We start from the raw sequence: 11,019 nt of genomic DNA on the forward strand, positions 1-11,019 counted from the left end.
CTGTGTGTGTGTGTGTGTGTGTGTGCGCACCTGCCTGCATGTCACCGAGCATGTGTGTGTGTGTTTTTGTGTGTGTGTCTGTGTCTCTCTCTCTCTCTCTCTCTCTCTCTCTCTCTCTCTCTCTCTCTCTCTCTCTCTCTCTGTGTGTGTGACTGTGTGTATGTGTGTGTGTGTGTGTGTGTGTGTGCCTGCATGTCACCCAGCGCTGATCTTCTGCGTGTTCATGAATACGTCTCCTCTGCTGTCAGTGTGACAGATTGGAGTGTGAGTGAGCATTTATGAGCGCTGCGCCCATGTAGGGAGCGTGTATCATCCTGACCTCCACTTGTCAGACAAGCGGCTGTTCGAGACCAAGAGGAAAGATCAGCTGAACGCGCTCAAGAACCTGGTGGAGCTGAATGACATCAACCAGCAGTACAAGATCATAGACATCATGCTCAAAGGGCTCTTCAAGGTGGGCTGTTGGTGTGAAGCAGAGACGTCGAGCACACACATTAGTGTCAGGAAAAAATAAACTAGCAGCCAGGATCCTGCCAGCTTCTCCCAGCAGGTTGATGGAATCCATCCATCCATCATCTCTACACCTTAATCCTCACCAGGGTCATGGGGGGCTGGAGTCTATCCCAGCTGACTGAAGGCAGGTTCACCTGGACAGGTAACCAGTCTATCACAGGGCTACACTTAGAGACAGACAACCAAGCACACTCACATTCACACCTACGGACAATTTACAATCACTAATTAACCTCAACATGTTTCTGGACTGTGGGAGGAAGCCGGAGAACCCGGAGAGAACCCACGCTGCACGGGGAGAACATGGAGACTCCACGCAGGAAGATCCCGGGTGTCCTCACCGGGACGCCAACCGGCGACCTTCTAGCTGCGAGGCCACGGTGCTGACCACCCTGCAGCCAGTCCAGAAACATGTTTTTTGGACTGGCTGCAAGGTGGCTCAGGTGGAGTCTCCATGTTCTCCCCGTGCAGCGTGGGTTCTCTCCGGGTTCTCCGGCTTCCTCCCACAGTCCAGAAACATGCTGAGGTTAATTAGTGATTGTAAATTGTCCGTAGGTGTGAATGTGAGTGTGCTTGGTTGTCTGTCTCTAAGTGTAGCCCTGTGATAGACTGGTTACCTGTCCAGGTGAACCTGCCTTCACCCTGAGTCAGCTGGGATAGACTCCAGCCCCCCATGACCCTAATGAGGATTAAGGTGTAGAGATGATGGATGGATGTTTTTGGACCTTGTGGGAGGAAGCTGCAGAACCCAGAGAGAACCCACGCTGCACGAGGAGAACATGGCGACTCCTCAGCAGAGAATCAAAAGCTTCCATGATTACACTCATCAGCGTGTTCGCTCGCTTTCACTTCGCTGTTAATTTAGACCTCTCAGAGCGCCGCTACGTCGGAGCTTTGATTTACAGCGCGCCTCCTTCTCCCAGAAGACAGTTATCTATGCATCTGCATGCCTCTCAAGGACAACTAGCACAGTCAACCTTCAGTGGCTGAACAACATTGTCAGCACTTCTATACCCTCCCTGTGTGTGTGAGATGAGGTGCTTTACAGCTTCTGTCTCCCCCATATAGTATTCCCACAGAAGCTGCACTCACAGTAATCTGCGCTGATGACTGTTGTGGATGGAAAGTGGTGTGTCAGATATCACGGAGAGAATCATTTGCATTGAGCAGCCTTGTGCTTGTAGCGTCTCATTCACCTGCAGCTTTAATCTACAGCACACAGCTGAAACAACAACCACAGCTCTGTCTTTTTGTTGTTAAGGTGTTGGAGGACTCGAGACAGATCCTGGTGGCGGCCAACATGCAGCCCGACGACCCCTTCCCCATGGACGACAAGATCAAAGAAGGTCCGGTTCACTTTTACACCTCAGCTGTTTTATTATCTCGTGCGTCTTTCACACTCTGGTTCTGTCTCCATCACCTCTGACCGGCTTCGCTCTCTTACCCAGCTCTGAAAACTCTGCCTCAGTCTGTGGCCCTGTTCGAGGTATGGGATACACGATATCGCTGCTCCACCAGTCTGTTAAATTGACGGCATTCTGCCATTCAGACGTGGGTCAGTTTTCCGTCGATGGTGATCACAGCTTCGTACCAACACGGTGGTGGAGTCAAGTTTGTGATAAACCCTCGACTGGGCGAGACTAAATCTAAACTAGCAGCTTGTCAGACTGTCTAAGTGACTAACAGCCGACTTTATTTCTAATATTCCAAACCGTCTGTGTGTAAAGATCGTCTTCTTTACCAGCAGTTGAGTAAAACTATCTGCTGCAGAGTTCAAGACTCGATCTGAAGGACGACCGCTTCGTAATGAATTAACGAAGGAAAGCACACAGTGTGACGTGCTGTTAGATCCTGATTGATCTCGTCTCCACGCTGGGAATAATTTATTATTATAATAAGTAATTAATGACATTACTGCTGCTGTTCCACGTGCATAAATACACTTTCTTTGGAAGCTCTCGTGTGGATCCTGATGCTGCGGGTGTTTAAGTCGGAGGACAGACTCCTACACACAGCTGGGAACTAAATTTAAGCTCAAGTTGTCAAAACCTGGATTACGTGGACATTTCTGTTTGTAATAAAGTTTAAGAGCAAAGTGGATCAGGAAGGCGCTGTTATGATTTTTAGTGCATCTTTTGTGATGTTTTTGGCCCAACATTGCTGCTGAAAGAGTCCTCTGCAGATTGCTTCATAGACTCAATAGTTGTGTCTGTTGTGGGCGTCTCAGTGTGACAAAGTTCAGACTTGTGTCGTAATGAAAGTGACGAATAAGATCGCTGTAATGGAAAACAGACGAGGTTCTGATTCACACATGAAGTCGACACGTTGGGACGCCGTCAGAATCAGAGAAAGGAGCGTCTTCATCCACTTAGTTTACTTCCTGAACAGAATCCACCTTTATTCAAGCCTCCCTCTTCCTTCCTGTTCCACTGTTTCAAATTAAATCCAGCTAATTGTCATGTTGCTGCACATACACAGTAGTACAAGAAAGATGAGAGTGTTTCTACAGGATCCAGTAACTTAAAGCCATTTAAATAAACAGGTGTTTGCACATCTGGATCAGAAGTTCAGCATTCTGACAGCTGGTGGAATGAAGCTGTTGATCATTCTGGAGGTTCTTCCTTGATTTGATTTGATTTGATTTGATTTGATTTTTGCTGTATTTTTATTTTATTTTTTATTGTATTTATATTTTATTTTTATTTCATTGTATTTTTATTTTGTTTTGTTTTATTTTATTTTGCTTTATTTTGTTATATTTTGAGTTTGTTTTATTTTATCTTTGTTTTATTTTTATTTTGTTTTATTTTATTTTTATTTTGTTTTATTTTTATTTTATTTTGTTTTTATTTTATTTTGTTTTTATTTTATTTATCCTTTATTTTTATGTATCAGGGTGTGTTTCATCAGCACAACTGCATCTTTAAGCTCAGTCTAACTAACCTCCTGTCCCTGCCGTCTCTGCAGCTTACTCCCATGTGGTGGAGAACACGGCGTTTTTCGGCGACGTGGCGCTGCGTTTCCCCCGGATCGTCCACCACTACTACGACCGCAACGCCGACTGGGGCGGCCTGCTGCGCTGGGGCCTGAACTTCTGCAACCAGACGGGAGTTTTCACGGGAGGAGCTCACCAACACGTCCTCACGCTGGTACGACCGGACCTGTTTCACAAACTACCGACTTCTGCTTTAAGAAGGTTTCAAAAGGGCTGAACTAGTTTTTGGAAGTGCGATTTTTAAGTCTTTCAGTGGAAAACAAAAGCAAAAATGACCTTTTTTCACTAAAATCACACCTCGTATGTCAATATCTGTGAAAATCATCAGTTTCTAGTTTTGCTTTAGACTAAATTTCGAGTGTATTTATGAGATCTCCGCTCCGCAAAGCTAAGCAGACAAACAGAGCGCCGTCGCCTAGAAATAGTTTCTGTAATTCAGAGCACATTTAAGAACTCGTGTGGTTTCAGGTTTCTGAAGCAAAGGCCTTGAAAATGAGTAACGGCTTCACCTCGTGGATGCGTGTGAGGTTTACTCGGCTTCGCTTTAGTTTATTTCTGATGCAGGACTCGATATTGGAGATGAAAACACCTCAGCAGGAGGGCGTAGTGGAAAAGGAAGCGCAGCAGCGATATAAATGTGTCTGGTAGAAAGAGGTGAGTTTAATCCAGCCGTTTGTCACCTCGGCGTACAATTCATCATCAGCTAATACCTTTCTGTCGCTGCATCATATGTCATCGTTAATCAAATTTGTCGATGATGCATTCGCGGCCTCCGAAACCCTGAAAGAGCAAAGCTGATAAAACAGTGCTCCTCGTTTAGCGCGCAGGTTAATGAACTAAACTCTTGCAGGATTAATCTGTGACCTTAGCAATGTGCCAAGAGGATTATATAGTGGATTAATTCTTGAGACTGGAAGCAGCAGCAGCAGTTTGCCCTCCCCTGTGTAACCTCCACATATGGGAGTCAGCTGTAAATAATTCAAATCAGGTATAATAGCACCAGGACAGTAGTTTCTATGTGCGGTTGCATCATAGTGCTGCTTCACCGTAGAGTGAGTGATGTGACGCTCGCTCTCATTCTCATTCCTGAACCGTCTGGGTTTTTTTTTTTTTTTAAAGAAATGACTATGTATCATCTCCCCTCTCTCTTCTTCTGTCATCTTGTTTATTCTGCTCATCTCTCAGATGTCACAGGAGCTGGGAATAACGGAGAAATCCCCAGACTTCATAAACCCGTACCGCACAGAGAGAGATGACGTGAGTAAAGATGCATGCATGCGTCTCCGCACTTCTCTTGATGACTTCCCCATCACACATTAATATTCCAGGCTGGTACCTGGTAACCTGGTAACCACCATCTAATACCTCAGAGACTCCCGAAGTACACCTTTGCAACCAGTAGTATTAGTAACAGACAGATCTGAGCCGTATCGTACTGGATTTCTTTCTCTTTTTAAGATGAAAAATCTGTCACTTATTGTAATCTGTCTCAAACGCTGTAGGTGCTTCACACCGCTGAGGCCTTCCAGAAGATCCTGAGGGAGGAGGAGAAGAGGAGGAGGAAGGAAGAGAAGAGGAAAGAGATCCGAAAAGGCCCTCGCATCTCCCGCTCTCGCACCGAGCTATAGCGCTACACCTCCGTGCTTGTGAAGAAGACGAGGAGGAGCAGAAGAAGAAGAAGAAGAAGAAGGAGCATACACACAATCCACAGGGGGTGGCTTGACTCGTAGACTCTGACGGCGGCGACGACGAAAAGCTGCCGTCGCTTGTACAAAAAGTCAGGTGCTCTGTTGAGAAACCCTCAATGTGACGGAGAAGTGGAGGAGCGGGTGATGAAGATGAAGGCCGGAGTCGCTGTAAGATCTGCAGCGATTCATTCATAATTGGAAAATCTAACGTTATGTAACAGGTAAACGACGTCTCTGGAAAAACCAATTAAGGGAGGCTCGTTTTTGGGTTGTTTTTTTTTTTTGATAACTTGAGGATTATGTAACTGAACTTTGGAATATAAATAATTTTAGTATAATCTGTTTTCTTGGAAACGTGGCGACGCCCCCGCTGTATTGTGTCTGGTCTGGATTTAACGTGTCTAAAAACCCATTCGCTTCGAATAATTGTGGTTGCCAAATATGAATTTGACCTCATTAAGTGTGTTTATGGTTAAGATGGAAAACGTTTAATTATTCTATTTTCTTGAGCTGAGATGTTTTTAGGTGACCTTCTGAGGGGATGTTGGGCAGATTGCTGCTTAAGGACTCATTTTGTTTGGGGTTAATTGTATTTATTTGCATTTTTATGTGTTTTTGACGCCATCTGAGGGAATCATTCCTTCATTTTCCTTTTTTTTTTGTTGATCTTTTCCAAACCATTCTACATATTTTTTACCCTGTTGTTGTTTTTGCATAAATGACTCTTAATTAGACGTTTTATTCTGTCAGAGTTACAGGATGTGACCCTTCATTTTGCAGCCTGGTGTCCTTTTTTATTTTCTTTATATCTTTGTTCAGATCTACGGGACTGAGGTTGATGTAGTTTTGAATCGTATCATGACTGTTATAAAACTATGTGTATATTCAGAGGAAGAATATCTTTGCTGCAGAATGAACAAGCCATTTTGTTAACAAATTTAATGAAATAAAGTGACTCTGATCTGTACCGTGTGTGTCGTGGTGTGTGTGTGGATATATGTCATGATGTGTGTGTGACCGGTGAGCGGACGGACCGGCAGAGGGCGGGCAGGCAGCCGCTCGGCACCGACCACCGAAGTCCAGTGTTCGGGTTCGGGCTGAGCAGAGTTGGGAGCTCACACCAGCTGTGACTTTACCCACATTTAGAGGATGAAAGAAGCTTAAACGCAGCGAGGAGACGACTCACAGCGACTCTGAGGGATGTCTGACTCCGGTAAGAGGATCTTTGAGCGTCTCCGTCAGAAGTTAGCAACTTGCTAATGATAGCATGCTAGCTGTCATGCTAACTCCTAATTAGCTATGAGGTCGAAGTTCAGCTGTTTTGCTAATAAACGCGTTGGGATTAAAAACTCGATCTGTGCGTGTGATTTTTGATGTTTACTTTCAGCACGTGTTGTGATTGGTTGGTATTAATGACATAATCACCTGTTGGACTGAGCTAGCTGCTTCCTCTCTGTTGGGTTGTGTTTGTGTGCAGAAGCTTCCTGATGCACTGACTTCACTAAAGCTCATCACAAAGAGCCTCTGTTGTCCACATTAACCACCACAATACGAGTCTTGATGGCTGTCCTTCACTGCACAAAGGCTTCTGTGGTTTCCAATGTAGTTGCAGAGAGCCTCTCATGATAGTAAATCACAGTTTGTGTTGCAGTTTTTCCATCAGAGGAGCAGGAGGACAGGAAGCAGCCCGTCGACATGGAGGAGGGCAGCGAAGGAGACGACTCCGAAACCAGATGGACTGAAGAACTCAGGCTGGTCCTCATCGGAAAGACCGGATCTGGCAAGAGTGCGTCTGGAAACACCATCTTGGGCCGCCGTCAGTTCCTGTCACAGCCCAGCGCCAGCTCCGTCACCCAGATCTGCGAGCTCGGGACCACTGAGCTGTCCGTAGAGGACGACGCCGAGGTGGACGTCCAGGCTGTCGCACAGAGGAGGCTGAGGAGGGTCACGGTGGTGGACATGCCAGGGTTTGGGGACACTCACCTCAGTGTGGAGCAGATCCACGCAGAGATAGCCAAATGCGTTTCTCTGTCGGCCCCCGGCCCGCACGCCTTCCTCCTGGTGGTGCCCATAGGACGATATACAGACAATGAGAATCTGGCTGTCTGTGAGTTGGCCAAGATGTTTGGGGAGGAAGCTGTCTGTCACCACACAGTGGTTCTCTTTACCAGGGGGGACGACCTGGAGGGTGTAGGGATTAATGAGTATCTGAAGAAGACTGCACCAGCTGAGCTTAAGGCTCTGATTGACAGGTGTGGGGGCAGGTACCATGTACTCAACAACAGAGACCTCAGTGACTCAGCGCAGGTTACAGAGCTCTTGATGAAGGTGGACAAGATGGTGATGCATAATAACAGAGGGTTTTACACTAATGCCATGTTTTTAGAGGCAGAGGCTGCCATCAGGGAGGAGCAGAGCAGGATGCTGCGAGAGCGAGGACGAGCAGACGGCGATGATCAAGAGGGAGAAAACTGCAGGATGGCAGAACAGGCCAGACTCGCAAAGCGAAGAAAGTGTGACTTGGAGTCTGACAGAGCACGAAGCAGCGAGGAAGGATCACAGGCGCTCAGGAGGAGGGAGCTGGAAAGAGGAAATGAGGATTTGAGGGTGGAGAGATGGACAGAGGAGAGCCGAGGCAACGCCTTTAGCTTGTTGAGGGACCAGTTCAGAGGCCGGCGTCGGGGCCACAGCAGGGCCGTGAGCCGGCACCAGTCTCTCCGTTCACGTTTGAGTCACTTTCGGAGGGAGGCGGCGCTCTCTGCTAAAGTGCTGGAGAGAGTTAAGATCTTGGTGGCTGCTGGAGCCACAGGTATGGCAGTTGGGGCAGTGTTTGGGGCAGCTGCCCCTTTAGCAGCTGCTGCTGGGGCATCTCTCGTGGGGAACTCGGTTGGCTTTGCTGCAGGTCAGTTAGCTGGGATGTCTGTAGCCGGGGGCACAGGTGTCGGGAAAGCTGTGGGGGCCATAGTGGCAGCAGCCACAGGGAAGACTGCGGTTGCTCTGGGGGCGGCAACAGGGGGAGTTTTGGGTGGTTCTGTGGGAGCAGTTGCCAGTGCTGAGGCGACCTCTCCCAGGGAGGGCGCTTTGGACGCCCTCAGCCAGGTTAGCGCCATCGGGGCCTCTGCTGTGGGAATGGCAGCAGGTGTGGGATGCACCCTGGGAGCCGGGGCTGCTTTAGGCGCCGCTCTGGAGGGAGCCGCTGTCGGCACAGCAGCTCTCAGTGGAGCTGAAACTGCCACAGCAGGGGCAGCAGGTGTAGCCACCAGTTCTGCTGCTCAGTGTAGTTTAGCCTCAGCAGCAGGGCAGCATGCAGTGGCCTCGGCAGGCAGCGTGGCAGCGGGCAGCGTGGCTCCTCAGTGTGCTGCAGCCCTCGCTCAGGAGGTGGCTGCAAACGTCTCAGTGGCTGCTGGGTCTGCTGGTCCTGTATGTGGGTTAACAGGGACCAGCGTGGCATCAGTGGCCAGTCGGGTCGTATCGGACCCCTGGGGCACCGTGACCACGACCACACGCATCCTGAATGCGGTGGCTGAGATCGGCAAAGCTGCAGCCGGCATCGCTCTGGCCGGTGGTCTGGTGGTGAAGGTGGTCAAAGAAAAGGTGAGATGTGGCACCGGAACGACGGAGAACAGCTACTCAGAGAAGAAGTCTTATGAGATCTACTGGAACAAATAAAGACGAGCTGGAGTCAGATTCCAGCTTAATGAGATCAGAGCCGGTAGTTTTCCTGCAGATCCATTAAACACGACACCTCAGTGGAATATGTTGTTATTATACATATATGAACAAATCAGACATGATAGAAGCAGAGCTGGTGATTGCATGTGTTGGTTAGAGGCTGATGAATCAGTGATGTTTGTGATTCCATGTAGGATAATTAGAAAATCAGTGTTATGATTTCATGTTTTCAGACACATTTAGTCGAATGTGGGACGGTTAAAAGAGTTTTCATGCACATTTATTTCTAAATAAAAGAAATAAGACACAGCTTTTTTGGTGTTTCTACAGAAAAAAAAACACAGCACTGTAAAGAGAAAACAAGAAGTTCTCTGAAGCTGCAGGTTTTCAGATTCGCTGCAGCGTCAAAGCAATAAATGTTATTGAATATTAATCGGTGCCGAAAAGGAACAAAAGCGCTCAAGTTTTGCAACGCATTTGAAATCCTGTGGGCTTTGTGCTGACAGACGACGGTGGGTGGTTTTTATTGCACTTTGTGACATCCTCTAATATGTAAACCAAGCGAGAGCTTTGCAGTTCTGTATTAACGCTAATTTCAAGCAGACTGATTTCATCTGTCGTGTACGTGACAGAGCTTTGGTGCGTTTATGTTTTTTTCCTTTTGCAGTGAAATTAACAATAAAGACATTGTTCTGAATATTTTGGCTTCAATTCTCGTCTTCTGGAGCCGAGTCGTCATCTTCTCTGCCAATAGGCGCTTCAGTTATCAGATAAAAAGCACATTTTTGTGAGCCTTTAAGAAAAACAACAACTATAGCACAGATGTGAGAGCTTTTGTTGTTCAACTGTAGCTGCACTTGTGTTTTTATCAGAAGCTTTTTATCGCCCAGTGAGCTCACACACACGAGGAATGTGGTGAATGAAACCAGTACACAACAATAACAAGACAGGAATAAATACAGACATCTAGATCTAAGAGAGTCTAAAGAAAATATGTAAAAGAAAAGTGTGTAAGTAAATAAGAAGTACTGTGAAAGAGACGAGATAAATTAGGAAACAGCTGAAGTCACAATATTTCGCATGTGTTAGCGTGTTTAGCAGCTGATATGCACAGCTGGAGACATCGTTGTATTTGTTGTATTAGCAAAGTAATGATCATTTATCTCTCAGCCTCTTTATTAAGATAGAAGACGTATTGCAGGAAATCTGTGCAGAAAATTAAAAACAAGTCAGTATTGAGTGAGACCTCCGTTTCCACTGAGCACATCTTAAACTGGGTCAACTGTCTGAAAGTCTTCTTCAGTAATCCTGCAGGATATTACATCGAGCTTTCCAAAGTTCAATAGACTTTTTTTTCTCTTCCAACGTCATCCCATACAGCAGGGACCTCCAGCTCCTGCAGGACAGGACCTCAGGAGGACCAGATTGGGGATCCCTGTCGTACAGCTTCTACAACATTCAGGCCTGGACTTAGTGAAGGCCGGTCCATCACTGCCACTGTTTCTCCTTATTTCAATTTTTATTGTCCTCCTGACAAATAAACCTGTTTCCAATCCAGTATGAATTTGTTGGTACCGCTCAGCTTCATCGATTCGACACTACTGGCAGAAATGAAGCCCCAAACCATCAGAAGGCCGTCCACCCTGTTCCTCCAAAGCGCTTTTCCTCGTATCCTCGTCTTACATATTGTGAACGACTGGACCGGAGCAGTTCAAACTTTGATTCGTCGCTCCACGGGACTCTTTTTTTCTATCGATCTGCACTCTTTGTCGGCTTTTTCATATTTCAGCCCCTTTTTGAACAAGTGATTTCTTCCTGCTGCCCTTCCACGTCGGTCCTTCTGATCAAACTTCTCTCGGCTGTGAAAGGATAAACTCAGCATCCATGTTAATCTGCTGGAGTGCAGATCTGTGTTCTGGGATCTCAAAAAAGAAACAGTAAAATGTGGGTTTTTTGTCCTTCGCCTCTCTAGATTCTTAAGATTTCTTTTGAACTATTCATCCATCATCTCTACATCTTAATCCTCACTAGGGTCGCGTGGGGCTGGAGTCTATTCCCTGAAGGCAGGTTCACCTGGACAGGTAACCAGTCTATCACAGGGCTACACTTAGAGACAGACAACCAAGCACACTCACATTCACACCTACGGAC

The 11,019-nt window shown here is 46.8% G+C and overlaps 2 protein-coding genes across 2 annotated transcripts in view; both read left to right on the plus strand.

Annotated features, from left to right (window-relative positions):
* ccdc134 (coiled-coil domain containing 134) overlaps positions 1-6,163 on the plus strand; it is a 10,524-nt gene extending 4,361 nt beyond the window's left edge. The window contains exons 3-7 of the mRNA XM_008300415.1: positions 333-454; positions 1,775-1,859; positions 3,481-3,662; positions 4,694-4,765; positions 5,011-6,163. Of these exons, the coding sequence (XP_008298637.1) occupies positions 333-454; positions 1,775-1,859; positions 3,481-3,662; positions 4,694-4,765; positions 5,011-5,136 (587 nt within the window). The 3' untranslated portion in view covers positions 5,137-6,163. The remainder of the gene's footprint in view (positions 1-332; positions 455-1,774; positions 1,860-3,480; positions 3,663-4,693; positions 4,766-5,010) is intronic.
* Positions 6,164-6,240: 77 nt separating this feature from the next.
* Positions 6,241-9,567, plus strand: LOC103371177 (uncharacterized). The gene is made up of 2 exons (XM_008300414.1): positions 6,241-6,409; positions 6,848-9,567. The coding sequence occupies exons 1-2, from the start codon at positions 6,397-6,399 to the stop codon at positions 8,863-8,865; spliced, it is 2,031 nt and encodes a 676-aa protein (XP_008298636.1). The 5' UTR covers positions 6,241-6,396; the 3' UTR covers positions 8,866-9,567.
* The last annotated feature ends 1,452 nt before the right edge of the window (positions 9,568-11,019 follow it).

Source organism: Stegastes partitus, unplaced genomic scaffold (assembly GCF_000690725.1).
Source record: "Stegastes partitus isolate 25-593 unplaced genomic scaffold, Stegastes_partitus-1.0.2 Scaffold1537, whole genome shotgun sequence".
NCBI classification, from domain to species: Eukaryota; Metazoa; Chordata; class Actinopteri; family Pomacentridae; genus Stegastes; species Stegastes partitus.